The sequence below is a fragment of the Chelonia mydas genome, chromosome 3 (genome assembly GCF_015237465.2).
Source record: "Chelonia mydas isolate rCheMyd1 chromosome 3, rCheMyd1.pri.v2, whole genome shotgun sequence".
In the NCBI taxonomy this organism is placed as follows: Eukaryota; Metazoa; Chordata; order Testudines; family Cheloniidae; genus Chelonia; species Chelonia mydas.
The window spans coordinates 128681494-128695352 of NC_057851.1; the positions used below are offsets into that span (position 1 = coordinate 128681494).

General features: G+C 40.8%; 1 protein-coding gene across 2 annotated transcripts in view; it reads right to left on the bottom strand.

The window, feature by feature from the left end:
* The window catches only part of PCNX2 (pecanex 2), a 222877-nt gene that overhangs the window by 44130 nt on the left and 164888 nt on the right, over positions 1-13859 (bottom strand). For both annotated transcript variants that reach the window (XM_043543302.1, XM_043543301.1), the window contains exons 24-25: positions 4456-4514; positions 1653-1868 (exon numbers count right to left, since the gene is read on the bottom strand). In XM_043543302.1, the coding sequence (XP_043399237.1) occupies positions 1653-1868; positions 4456-4514 (275 nt within the window). The remainder of the gene's footprint in view (positions 1-1652; positions 1869-4455; positions 4515-13859) is intronic.

A 13859-nucleotide genomic window follows, 5' to 3' on the forward strand; every position in this document is an offset into this window, starting at 1 on the left:
TGCAATCCCTTTAACTTCAATGGGTTTGTGTTATCATAAACTAGAAGTGAGTTTGAACCAGAGGCTCAAATGGCTGGAATGCAATTCATGTTTCAGCCTCCAATATACTTAACGGCATCCTTTCAGCAAACCTTTTTAAGAAAGCCTACTGTGGTTCAGAAACCTACAACTTTTCCCTCCAGAGCACTCACTTTTTCATCTATACTATCAACATAGTTTTCCAGGTACAGCAGTAAGAAATGTTCACAACAAAATCTGGAACCACTCAATACACATCTTGTTTTAGATGTTGTCAGGAAATGTGAGATTTATGGTTGCCCATGCAACCTTAGTTTTGCTTCCTTGTGCACTGAATGATCATGTAATTAAAGATAATTCTACATGCACACAAAGTAGCACAATTAAGGTTGTACATGCAACTGTAAGTCTGGCATTTCTTAATTTCTGACTGTTTGACTTTGCAAACTAAATAATGTTATTTTAAATGTTTTTTGTGCCTTCCTAGATTTATTTTAAGGAAAAATGTGAAAAAAATCTGTTATGTACAACTGTAACACCACAACCCACCATGCACCATCAGCAGGGTGGGAACCCTGAACAAAACTAACTACATCAGCTAGCAGCAGGAGATGGCCTAAATGAGATATTTTCACCTCAAGGGAAGAGCAAGTTAGCAGTTTTTAAGTAAATATAATGGAGATGCTTCTGTCCATGTTCAAATATGCCTCCATCCCAAAAGAAACAAAAATAATCCAAGCTGTTTCTCATAAATGTAATTGTTTTAACATAGGATAATTGTTACTGGATGTTACTTTTATTTTCAGATTAGCAAAAAAAAAAAAAAAAAAAAAAAAAAAAGGAGCAAGAAAATGTGTATCTTATTTTAGACTACACCTAGCAGATATTCTGAATGAGAGGGTGTCTAGAAAGCTAATTGGCTTCATAAAAGTTAATGATTTGACACTCAGATTTTTCAGTGTTGGAAATCAGGGCTATGTAACACTCCTTGCTAAAAGCAGAACTGACATGGGCCAGGCTGCCCGCATACACAAGTGGTTGCACTGTTACACCAATAAGTTAATGCATTTCCTGTTGTGGCTTATTGTTTATGAATAAAGAATGAGAAAAGGGGGTAGGGTCTGCTGAGCTGGGCATGGAAGTAAGGGTCAGCAAACCCTGAACAAATCACAAGCATGCCATTAATTTGACGGAGATGACATCTGTGTTGCCAACTCTCAGGATTTGATTGCAAGTCTTGTGATATTTGGTGTTTTTCTTCAAGCCTCAGCACGTAGAGTCAGGTGATGTCTTGAGAATCTCAGCTTTCAGTTTAAATAAACTTTCTAATCCTCCTGATTGTGGGAAAAAATCCTGAAAACGTGATCCAAGTGCACCCAACAGGCTCAGAAACGAGAAGGCAATTAAAAAATCCTCAGTACTTATTGTGTTTTTAAAATCTCAAGATTTTGAGGGGCCTGACTCCTGATTTTTGAATGCTTGGGGTTGGCAGTACTCCCTATAAATACCTAGAGAAATAAGTTCAACAGTATGCTATGCTGCAAACTAGCTGGGGAGTTTCAGTATGTGAAGGAAGCCTGACAATTAATTTGTTTGTATTTGTCTTTTCCTCCTTCAGGTATGCAGATCCTTACCTCGAAATTCTAGCCCTCTGAGCTGGAAAGTGACGAGGCCATTTCCAATTTCGATCAAGTGAACAAAGGCATTTAAATAATCCGATGCCAGAATAAAACAGTCTCCTGAGCTGTAGTTTCCCCAGCGGCCAAGAATCAAATCTCCACAAAGAGACTCCTGCAAAGATCTTGTCAGATGCTCATAAAAAATGGAGTTGAGATTATTGTCATCATTTCCTAAAATCAGAGCAACAAAGATTTTAAAAAGGTAAAATGTATTAGAAAACGTGCCTTTGTGAGAGGAGTCCTATATTCTTATTGCTTCCTGTACTAGAACCTTTTCCTGTGAGGTGATGAGAATGTCTCCTTGGAGACAAACTGCACCTTCTGTTCCTATTTGGTTCTCATCACCTCACAGAATCAGACCCCTAGTCTTTAGCTGATAAGAACAATACTGTAAAACAGAACAATGTACCGGTGACAACAAGCAGTTCATCTCTGAACCACCTCAGATATTTCATGACTAGCTGGGCTGAAGGCCCTCTGCTATATTAAGACAGCTTCACTTCTCTGTGTTGCCATTAACTGTAGGGAAATACTTGGTGAGTTTATCACAGCCATCCAGGAGATTTAGTCACCCAACTTTCATTAATTTCAATTGGAGTTGTGTGGCTAAAGGCCCTAATTAGTTTTGAAAGTCTCCATCACTACAATGTATGATGGGTAATTAAGAATTTGTTGCTATTATCAAACTTATGTGAAAACCACTTTTATATAACAAATTTAACACATAGAAAAAAAGATCCAGGTTGAACCAAATCAGCTGTCCTGATGTGTAGTTCTCAGATCAACTCGTCTTCAGAAGGTTGGGTGAAGTAGCACCAAATCACAGTCTAAAAAACTCATGGGGAATGTGTGCTCGGGCAATTAAAATGTGATTATAATCAGCACTTAATTATACTTAGTGAAATTAAATAAAATCTTCACACATGCCAAAACAGTGTCATAGAGTCTAATAAAGTGTCAGTGTGCTTGAATTCTCTTACATAATAAGTATGCTTGGTTTGGCCAGCGTATTCATTTTCAACTTTACATCAGTGGTACAATTAAAGGCTATCCAAGGTCTCTCTCTCTCTCACACAGAGTATATATGTATATGGAAAACATTCAGCTATAGTCCCCTTGAAATATTTTGATGAGGATCTAACGAGTCAGAAAATGGAGCTTTAAACCATATTAGAGCAAATGCATGTTTTGCCTGAGCTATGTGTTTAAAACCACAATTAAATCATTTGTTATTGTATATCATAATGCTGAAGGCTTGCTATCAAATGGTAGGATAGACTTGGGAAATACCTTTATTCCATGCCTTGTCATGATAAATAGTTGAAATTGGATCATTAAGATGTCCCACAGTTTCAAAGAGCTAACATTCCCCCACCATCTAAAGACACATTTGTTCACTCTAATTTCTACTTAAAAAAATATTGAAAATGCTGTGGTAATAGAACTGACTGTACCAGAGGAAAAAATTAAAATGTATCTTCAAAGCTGTTCTTAACATCCTTTGGAAGTTACAAAACTGAGTAATATTTGACACATGGGTAAAACTGCTTTTTTGATGACAGGACAAAAACATATTTACAGTATAGTATATTATAAGGGGAAGTCCACAGGTGAAATCCTGGTCCCACTGAGTGGAAATTTTGCCATTGATGTCAAAGGGACCAGGATTTCACCTGATATGTTTACTTCAGATTCTTCTCTGAGGTCTTGATGCTGCAGGACGCTGAGCAAGTTCTCCGAGTTGCTGCATGCCCTCCATTCCCATTGACTTCAATGAGAGATGAAGGCACTTCTTACTTTCCAGGAACTGCTCAGCATCAAGCAAGATTATGTTCTGTATTTGGGCTTGGAAGAATTAGATTTTCATCAGTAAACGTTGATTTCACAGTACACACACAAGCCACTACAAAAATATTTCCATCTATCATCATCAAAATGTACAGATAGGGAAAGTAAGAAAGATGCTGCTTGAGAATTTATTAGAGTTTGATTAAAGGATATTTACTTTGTATATTTTGACATAGATGATGTGGACAATTTGTGTTTTAATGGTTATAAAGCTTTAACTTTTTGAATCTCAACATCTACTGTCATTAAATGGTTACTGTCTGACTCCCCCACCCCAATTAATTTCATACAACTGTGAAAAATTAAATAGATACAAATAGAAAAAATTATTAAAATAAATATCTACATTATCCATGAAAATTATAAAAAATGTATAAATAAAATTTGAATTCTGACAAGCCTATCTATATTAACATTTATCAGGACTGTCCTTACAGGCTGCTAAGCAAGGTCCCTGTCACTGCGTCACTTCATTTTCCTGCTCCTATCTTCCCCTCTCCTCCTGCAAAATTTCTACTTGATCTGATAAATCAGTTTTCAAATAGAATTAGAGAAGATCATAGGTCTACATTGCTTAGTTGTAGGGGACCATCTTACACTGTCTATTCCAGAACCCTGTTTGAACAAAGACTGACCTTGGATTTGATTTACTATGTCTGCTATTTATTATACATAAACTGAAACTGATTTATAACTCAGCAGCTACCTAATCAACTCTAAATAACATACCAAATCACATGACTTAATCAGGAGCTTTGCATAGTTTTTAATTGCTATTATATTTTAAATTATCTGCTTCATTCACCCAGTGGTTAAACACGTTGCATCTATTTTATATTTACAGGCAAGCTACAATACGATAAATCAATCACATTTTCTAAATTATGTAAGAAGAAATCCCATGCCATACCTGGGTCCTTTTCAATCTGAATTGCCAGTCTTGTATTGGAATGGTCCACTCTTTTTGTGCTGAAAATAGAGAGACACATTCCATAGCTAATTCTCTTTTGAAACAGGACTTCCTTTTCCCCCCTCCCCCTTGAACATTTCTTCCCATACTTCCTATCCGTACAATCACATAGTTCGTATTCCTAATCTGTTAATTGGTTTACTCTCAATATTAACATGCTATCACTATGAAGTATTTCTTTTTCTAACATAAATCATGCAAGCAATTTATGAGCATCTACAATCAAAAGGTATGTTTCTGCCATCCTTCGTCACCTTACTCTAATGGGACCATTCGTGTAGTAAGGTACTAGTAAGGGTAGCAGAATCAGGCTGAAAGTTAGCATTTGTAATAACAAACAATATATATCTAAATACTTACATGGCCTCCATTGCCATAATAGCCAAGTGCCTCCCAAGTATTTTACACATATAACAATTTCTCTCTCTCTTCCTCCCCAGCCCTTAGGAAAAACAGCCAGATTAAATTCTAGGGGTTTTTGAAGTTTTCGCATTTCTACTGAGGGAAAGGCAAGTCAAATAAATGAGTTCTGTAGTTCGTTCTAAAAGTGCGAGGCCCATGGTCATTCTTACCTCTCAAGGAAATGAGTTCCATAGTCTAGATTCCACTTGTGAGACTTCTGCCTCCCACATTAATAGGCCTCTCATTGCTGGCCAGCATTGTAATAATTTCAGTGGAGCACTGCTATCATGGAAGGCCGTGCTCACAGAGAGAGAGGGGATGGCTTAGGGATCTCAGGCCTTTGTTCACAGATATAATGGGGTGCACTAATAAAGCCTGGAGGTCATTAATGCAATGATCACTGTGTCCAGATTGGAGTCTGACAGGATAGGATGTAATTGGCCAGACTGGAAGTGGGTGTTTTTTGACACCATGGCTATTTGGGCATTCAGTACCACAAGGAGTCAGAGCGACCTTCAAGGCTGCAGACTGCAAGCAGAAGCTCTTGCTAGTCAGGGTGTTACAGAAGATGTATCTTCTGAAACATATTTTCCTGCCACGTACATAGCACTTTTAATCTTCAAGGTACGTTACAAACGTTACATGTAACATTTTCTAAAGCACCTAAGTCACTTGGACACCTAAGTCACTTGGACACCTAGGCCCCTTTTATTTGAAAACTTTATCCTACATGAGAATTCCTCACAACAACCCTGTGAGGCAGGTCTGTAAGTATTATTACCCCCATCTGTAAAATGGGGATAAAATAAAAAGGTGAAGTGACTTGCCCAAGGCTACAGACGGAGACAGCATATGGTTACATGTCAGGGGGGAGATTATCATCCCCTCTCCAGCTCCTTTATCCTTTCCACTGGGTAAAAGGGCCAGAGCAGCAGAAATGGGTTCCGAAAGCACTACAGTCAGCCATGGGAGAATTCCTCGGACCCAGGAACTAAGGAAGACAACCACAGACTCTCCTCCAAGGACCCTCTAGCAAGCCCTAGGGGATGGGAGAGGAGAGTGTTAGGGTGGGGCTGCAGAACAGAGCGATATAGAGATTTTGAGAACACAGCGATATAGAGATTTTGAGCAACTCTGCAGCCCACAGGGTAGGTTGGAGAGACTGACATAATTTAGACAACCCCCCACACCCCAAGAGCTGTCTAAATTATGTTGGAGGTGTCTCCAGTCCCCAGAACAGCCCAAGAGTAGGCAGGCACAAAGGTGTCTTAAAGCCACGTTAGCCCACTCCCTCTGGGCAGCAAGTTCTGGGCTAAGCCACAAAGCACAGCACCTCTGCCTTGGAGTTTCTCTCTCCCAGTTCTCTTCCCAGCCCATGCCCTGCTCTTCCTCTCTTGCACCACCATGAAGACATACTGGTAGTTCTACAGGTGTAGCACCATGACTCCCAATTATTAAAAGGCCAAAATAAAGTATTTCCATTTTGCAACAGAAAAGCTTCAAAAACAGACTCCAACGAGAAACTGTTGAGCTTGAATTAATATGCAAACTAGATACCATTAACTTGGGTTTGAATAGAGACTGGGAGTGGCTGGGTCATTACACATATTGAATCTATTTCCCTAAGTTAAGTATCCTCACACCTTCTTGTCAACTGTCTAAATGGGCCATCTTGATTATCACTACAAAAGTTTTTTTCTCCTGCTGATAATAGCTCATCTTAACTAATTAGCTTCTCACAGTTTGTACGGCAACTTCCAACTTATCTGTGTATATATATATATCTTCTTACTATGTGTTCCATTCTATGCATCCGATGAAGTGGGCTGTAGCCCACGAAAGCTTATGCTCTAATAAATTTGTTAATCTCTAAGGTGCCACAAGTCCTCCTGTTCTATTTCCATTTGGGCTTCTTCTCACCTATATAAATAGAAAATATCTTCATAAACTTTTCAAAGTACAGTTTTTAGATTTATAATGGCAGCACATATGAAATGTAATTTAATTTGGTGACTGAAACCATTCGAAGAGTATTCTGACTCCAAGATATAATACTGTATCTATTTCTCCCCCCCCCAACACACACCTTTTTTTATTTTTGGTGCTCAGTATTTTTTTTTTTAATCAGACTCCATTATCTCCAACCTGGTTTAAAAGCCTTGATTTAACCTAACTCCAACACAACTTACATCTTCATGTGACTATTGTGAATTTCATTTCCAAAACAGCAATGGGCAGAAGGCAACATTTTTGAAAGGGGTAAAACTTTAGGTTTCTCTGGGATTATCTATCCAGAGATATTGCTTAATTCATAAATGTGTCAGACATTGGCTTGGATCCCAGATCATGTTCTCCTGTAGCGGAGGGGAGAGGGCTAATGCCTGCTTTATCATATGCTCATGATGTGGGGTTTGTCAATTGGCAGAGCAAGCAGAGGGCATGTTCCTGGTAACCCGCAGATGTCCCAAGGTCCATGAGGAACCGCTGTCAGTCTCAGAGCCCATGCCCTCCTGTTTGCTCCTTAAGTCCTTCCTTTGTCCATATCCCCTTGTCTCTTCTCTCTGCTTACACCACTCACATCCCAGTCAGGAGATCTGAAGTGTCAGAACCAGAGTTGGTATATGTCAATGCTGATATTTTCTGTATCAACTTGCGGCATAAAATCCCAATAACTTTCCTAATGAGAAGAAGAAAATTGCTGGCCGTTTCCTCCATCCTTCAGCCCTGTTTCCACCACAAAACTCAACAGAAAATCAGCCATCAAAAATTTGAACAGGAGCTTTGGCAGGATGAGTGCAAGAGGGTTCCTATTGCTCTGCCTCAACTCCCCACCTGCTCCTGCCTTTTTCTCAAAAGATGTAGATTTTCTACGCTACTCTACAGGAAATATTGTAGGATAATATATGGGCCGTAATTCGTATTAGAATATTATCTGCATACATTAACCATTCATCTGATGTATTATTTATCTCTGTGCCTTCTATTTCCAGCTGGCTTGTTGCATTGTAACTACAGTCTTCAACCCTAGTGCAATAGAAAACAGTTACAAGCAGAGGTGGCGTCCTAAGGCAATGCCAAATATGAAGAGTTATTTTAAATGCAATATGGTTGCTAGAGTTCTTCTGTTCTATGATATAGGCCCTCTACCTGTGATGCCTGCCCTAGTGAATTAAAGGGAGAGCAAGAGGATCCGGTTATGGAATTTGAACAATTTGCCGTTCTAGCTGGACAACAGAGTCATTTTCAGAGTGGGAATCTTTTAAATTTTAAACAGAAGATTATCACATTCCTTGATGACTTTTAACCCTTTGAAGTCAACAGGGCAGCATCAGATGCAAGTCATTGCTATATTTGCCCCAAGTATTTACAAATCTGGGGACATCTTTGCATGTAAGGATTTTTAGGCAAAGTAAAGCAGAACATCTGCCATAATGAGACACTTATCTGATAAGAACTAGCCATAAAAAATCCAACTTTACTCAGAAAATTACAATTTATATGAGTAGGAATCACTCGGCTCAGGATGCTGCTCTGGCCAACCAGTAGTTTCCATTTCCGAGGATTGAGAGATTATGACACTTCTCAGGATTACCCAGGGCTGCCCTTACCATGAGGAAGCCTGGTCTGTACCTGCCAGGGGTCAAGTCCCCAACTTCACCAGCCATGGGTAACACAAGCACTCCCCTCCATGCCTACACAGGCCTGACTGCTTCTCTACCAGTTAGTGATTGGCACACTCGAGTCCCCAAGCCTTCCAGCCATCCTGCCTGGAGTCACCAGCTCTAGACATGTGCAGTATTCACAGATTCACTGCTTCTACAGGAGCAGTAGACCCCAGTATACCAGTTATACCTCAGATCACTGCTGCATTTAACACACAGCACTTAGATATGTTTATAGACTAGGGTTGCCAACTTTATACTCACACAAAACAGAATACCCTTGCCTTGCCCCTCCCCCGAGGCCCCACCCCCGCTCACTCCATCCCCCCCTCCCTCTGTCACTTCCTTTCCCCACCCTCACTCACTCACTTTCACCAGGCTGGCTCAGGGGGTTGGGGTGTAGGATGGGGTGAAGGCTCTGGCTGGGGGTATGGGCTCTGGGGTGGGGCCAGAAATGAGGACTAACCATACAGTAGTTTTTGTTCTATAAAACATGCTATTTAATTAGAGTGACCAGATAGCAACTGTGAAAAAACAGGACGGGGGTGGGAGGTAATAGGTGCCTATATAAGAAAAAGTCCCACAAAATCAGACTGTCCCTATAAAAACGGGACATCTGGTCACCCTATATTTAATTGATAGCATTGTCTATATATGTTGTGAATGTAGTGGATAATGGAGCTGCTATGTAATGATCTAAGAATACTGATCAATAACAATTTTATGAACGCTGCACGTAACTGGGTCAGTGAGTTACTGCATAGATATATTGGGTGATTAGACTTTCCTGTATGTATTGATTTAGCTTGCTAGGGGGCTGTTGGAAAAACAACCAGGAATGCACTCCCAATGGCTACAGATGAGCAACTCTGCAACAAACACTGGCGCAGGGGCAATGCAAAGAGTGGCCGAGTTGCAGGCTCCATCTCATACTTACACGTACGTTTTGCCAAGGCTGTGAGCCTAGAGATCAAAGGGACACTAAAAGTTTCAAAGGACACTCTGGTGAGAGATGAGGGGGAGTTGTGAGTAAGCTCTTCCTGGTAAGGGAGACTGACATGGCAGATAGAGACAAATCCTGGGGAAGTGTCTGAAGCTAGGGTTGCCAACTTTCTACTTGCACAAAACTGAACAGGCTTGCCCTGCCCCTCTCCCGAGGCCCCACCCATGCCCCACCCTTCTCTGAGGCCACGCCCCCGCTCACTCCACAGCCCCCCCCCCACGCTCTGTTGCTTGCTCTCCCCACCCTCCCTCACTCATTCATTTTCACCAAGCTGGCTCAGGGGGCTGGGCTGGGCTGTGGGAGGGGGTGAGAGCTCCAGGGTGAGGCTAGAAATTAGAAGTTCGGAGTGCAGGAGGGGACTCCAGGCTGAGGCAGTGGATTGGGATATGAGAGGGAGTAAGGGCTCTGTGGTGGGGCCAGGGATTAGGGGTTTGGGGTGCAGGAGAGGGCTCCAGGCTGGGGGTTGGAGCCAAGGGATTTGGAGTATGGGAGGGAGCTCCAGGCTGGGGTGTGGAAGGATGTACAGACTCTGGGCTGGGGGTGTGGGTTCCTGGGTGGGTCCAGAAATGAGGGGTTCAGGATGTGGGAGGTAGCTCCAGGCTGGGGTAGGGGGTTGGGGGACGTGAGGGCTCTGGGTGGGAGCGCAGACTCTGGGGTGAGGCTGGGGAGGAGAGGTTTGGGGTATAGGAGGGTGCTGCAGCCTGTGACCGAGGGGTTTGGAGGGTGGGAGGGGGATCAGGGCTGGGGTCAGGGGTGCAGGCTCTGGGTGGTGCTTACTTCAAGCAGTTTCTGGAAGCAACGGCATGTCCCCCCTCCAGCTCCTGCACGGAGGCACGGCCAGGAGACTCTGCGCGCTGCCCCATCCGACGGTTCCTGGCCAGTGGGAGCTGCAGGGCGGTGCTTGGGGCATAGGCAGCGTGCAGAGCCCCCTGGCGGCCCCTACATGTAGGAGCCAGAGAGGGGACATGCCAGTTGCTTCCCAGGAGCTGCGCAGCAAGGAGGCTAGCAGGGAGCCTGCCAGCCCCGCTGCACAGTGCCACCAACAAGAGAGTCAACACCCCAGTCAGCGGTGCTGACCAGAGCCGCCAGGATCACTTTTCAACCAGGTGTTCCGGTCAAAGACCAGACACCTGGTCACCCTAGTATAGACACAACAAGCGAAGGTTTACTTAACAAATTATAGGGATTCGTGTGATAGCAACTAGAGGTATTGGAAACAAATGCTTACATATAAAATAAAATGATAACACATATTCTAGAGCCCAGACTTAATTAACAGGATACTCTCACATCTAATAAATTATTGTTCACCAGTGCTTCTTCCAGGGAGGCAGGTTGTAAACCCTTTTTCATGAGACAAGACACGTTGCTGTCAGTTTGTCTCCTAGGTGAAGGATAAAATCTTGTCCCGTCTTCATTTTTTATGCAATTACAGATTATTGTCTCTTAACCCATGACATCCCCTCTTCAGAGACTTATCTTGGGGTTCATTTGTCTTTGCAAATTCTCAGGCCTACACCTGGCCCAGACAGGAAACATAATCTGTCTCCCTGGATGTTCTTTGTTCTGCATGCTTATTCAGTTAGCCCTGAGTCTCTCTGCTACTCCAGTGACAAGCTTTACTTCAGCAATTTTGGAAACTCATTATTTTACATTTCTCTTAAACTACTTCCAGTACTAATATCTTGCAACAATTATGACAACCAGTGGGCAACTGGCTCTTGGTAGAGATTAGGGCCATCAATTAATCGCAGTTAACTCAAAAAAAAATGAATTGTGATTAAAAAAATTAATCGCAATTAATCGCTGTGTTAATCGCACTGTTAAACAATAGAATACCAATTGAAATGTATTAAATATTTGTGGATGTTTTTCTATATTTTCAAATATATTGATTTTTATTACAACACAGAATACAAAGTGTACAGTGCTCACTTCATATTTTTTATTACAAATATTTGCACTGTAAAATGATAAACAAATACTATTTTTGAATTCACCTCATACAAGTACTGTAGTGCAATCTCTTTATCGTGAAAGTGCAATTTACAAATATAGATTTTTTTGTTACATAACTGCACTCAAAAACAAAACAAAGTAAAACTTTAGAGCCTACAAATCCACTCAGTCCTACTTCTTATTCAGCCAATCGCTAAGATAAACAAGTTTGTTTTCATTTACAGGAGATAATGCGGCCCACTTCTCATTTACAATGTCACCTGAAAGTGAGAACAGGTGTTTGCGTGGCAATTTTGTAGCAGCATTGCAAGGTATTTACGTGCCAGATATGCTAAACATTCGTATGACCCTTCATGCTTCGGCCACCATTCCAGAGGACATGCTTCCATGCTGATGACGCTCATTAAAAAAATAATGTGTTAATTAAATTTGTGACTGAACTCCCTGGGGGAGAATTGTATGTCTCCTGCTCTATTTTACCCACATTCTGCCATATATTTCATGTTATAGCAGTCTTGGAGGATGACCCAGCACATGTTGTTCATTTTAAGAACACCTTCACTGCAGATCTGACAAAACACAAAGAAGGTACCAATGTGAGATTTCTAAAGATAGCTACAGCACTTGACCCAAGGTTTAAGAATCTGAAGTGCCTTCTAAAATCTGAGAGGGACAAGGTGTGGAACATGCTTTCAGAAGTCTTAAAAGAGCAGCACTCTGATGTGTAAACTACAGAACGCGAACCACCAAAAAAGAAAATCAACCTTCTGCTGGTAGCATCTGACTCAGATGACGAAAATGAACATGTATTGGTCCGCTCTGCTTTGGATTGTTATCAAGCAAAACTCGCCATCAGCATGGACGCATGTCCTCTGGAATGGTGGTTGAAGCATGAAGGGACATATGAATCTTGAGCATTTCTGGCACATAAATATCTTGTGACACCAGCTACAACAGTGTCATGCAAACGCCTGTTCTCACTTTCAAATGACACTGTAAACAAGAAGCAGGCAGCATTATCTCCTGCAAATGTAAACAAACTGAGCAATTGGCTGAACAAGAAGTAGGACTGAATGGACTCATAGGCTCTAAAGTTTTCCATTGTTTTATTTTTGAATGCAGTTATTTTTTGTACACAAGTTCAATTGCACTGCAGTACTTTTATTAGGTGAATTAAAAATATTATTTCTTTTGTTTTTTACAGTGCAAATATTTGTAATAAAAATAAATATAAAGTGAGCACTGTACACTTTGTATTCTGTGTTGTAACTGAAAACAATATATTTGAAAATGTAGAAAACATCCAAAAATATTTAAATAAATGGTATCCTATTATTGTTTAACAGCACGATTAATTGCGATTAATTTTTTTAATCACTTGACATCCCTAGTAGAGATCTTACATGCAACCCTTTGGTGAACTTAATATGCCTGTATCTGACACAGGGGTTCCTGTAAAACTCTATATATCCCCTGTGGCTTTGCCAGTTGGCATCAAAATGTCCCTGGGTCACTGAGATGCATGAAACAATTATAAAAAATAGAAGTGCTTTGGCATAGTCAGAAATGGGAAGAAGATTGGATGGTGAGAAGGAAATGAATTGCTATACCCAAATGAAGAAGTTCTCACAATAAAAAGATCTGTATTGTAGCTTGAAACTCGCAGTCCAAGTGTACTCTAGATCACTTAATCTATGAAAATAGGGAGGCTCAAGATGAAAGAGGATAAGGAGTATTAATTCTAATAACACAGGAAAAATCCAGGTCTTCATCCAGATACTTTCAAGACATAATTTTAATATCTTGTAAAAATCCAGGGGAAAATATAGTAGATAGTGGTTGAAAAACAAAATATGTTTCAATGACTTCAGTATTGAAATTCAGGGAAGCTGAAGTAGCTCATCCACAAAGTCCACTTTGGATCTTAAAATATTCCACAATTATGGTAACTGAAGCTCTGTTTGTAGCTTCTTAAAAGGAATCTTCATAGTATTGAATTATAATATACTGCATCTAATAACCAAACTCAGCTGCACATTTACCGCTGGGCTTTTTGCTGTCAGCTAGGATCTCTTAAAAATGAACTTCTGGGCAATTTGGTCTTTCCTTCAATGGTTTCTTACCTTAAAGTTAGTTCCTACCACTCAGCTAAGGTGATAATTAGCTCAGTAATTGGATTTCTTCCTGAATTGTATTAATCTACACAAACTGAGTAAAGGTCCTTGGGCACTTCCCCTGAAATATGTCTGAATCTCTTCAGCAATGGTCTCACTAATTTTAAAGTCAGCACCCATTTAGTTCCTAAAATATCTCACTAT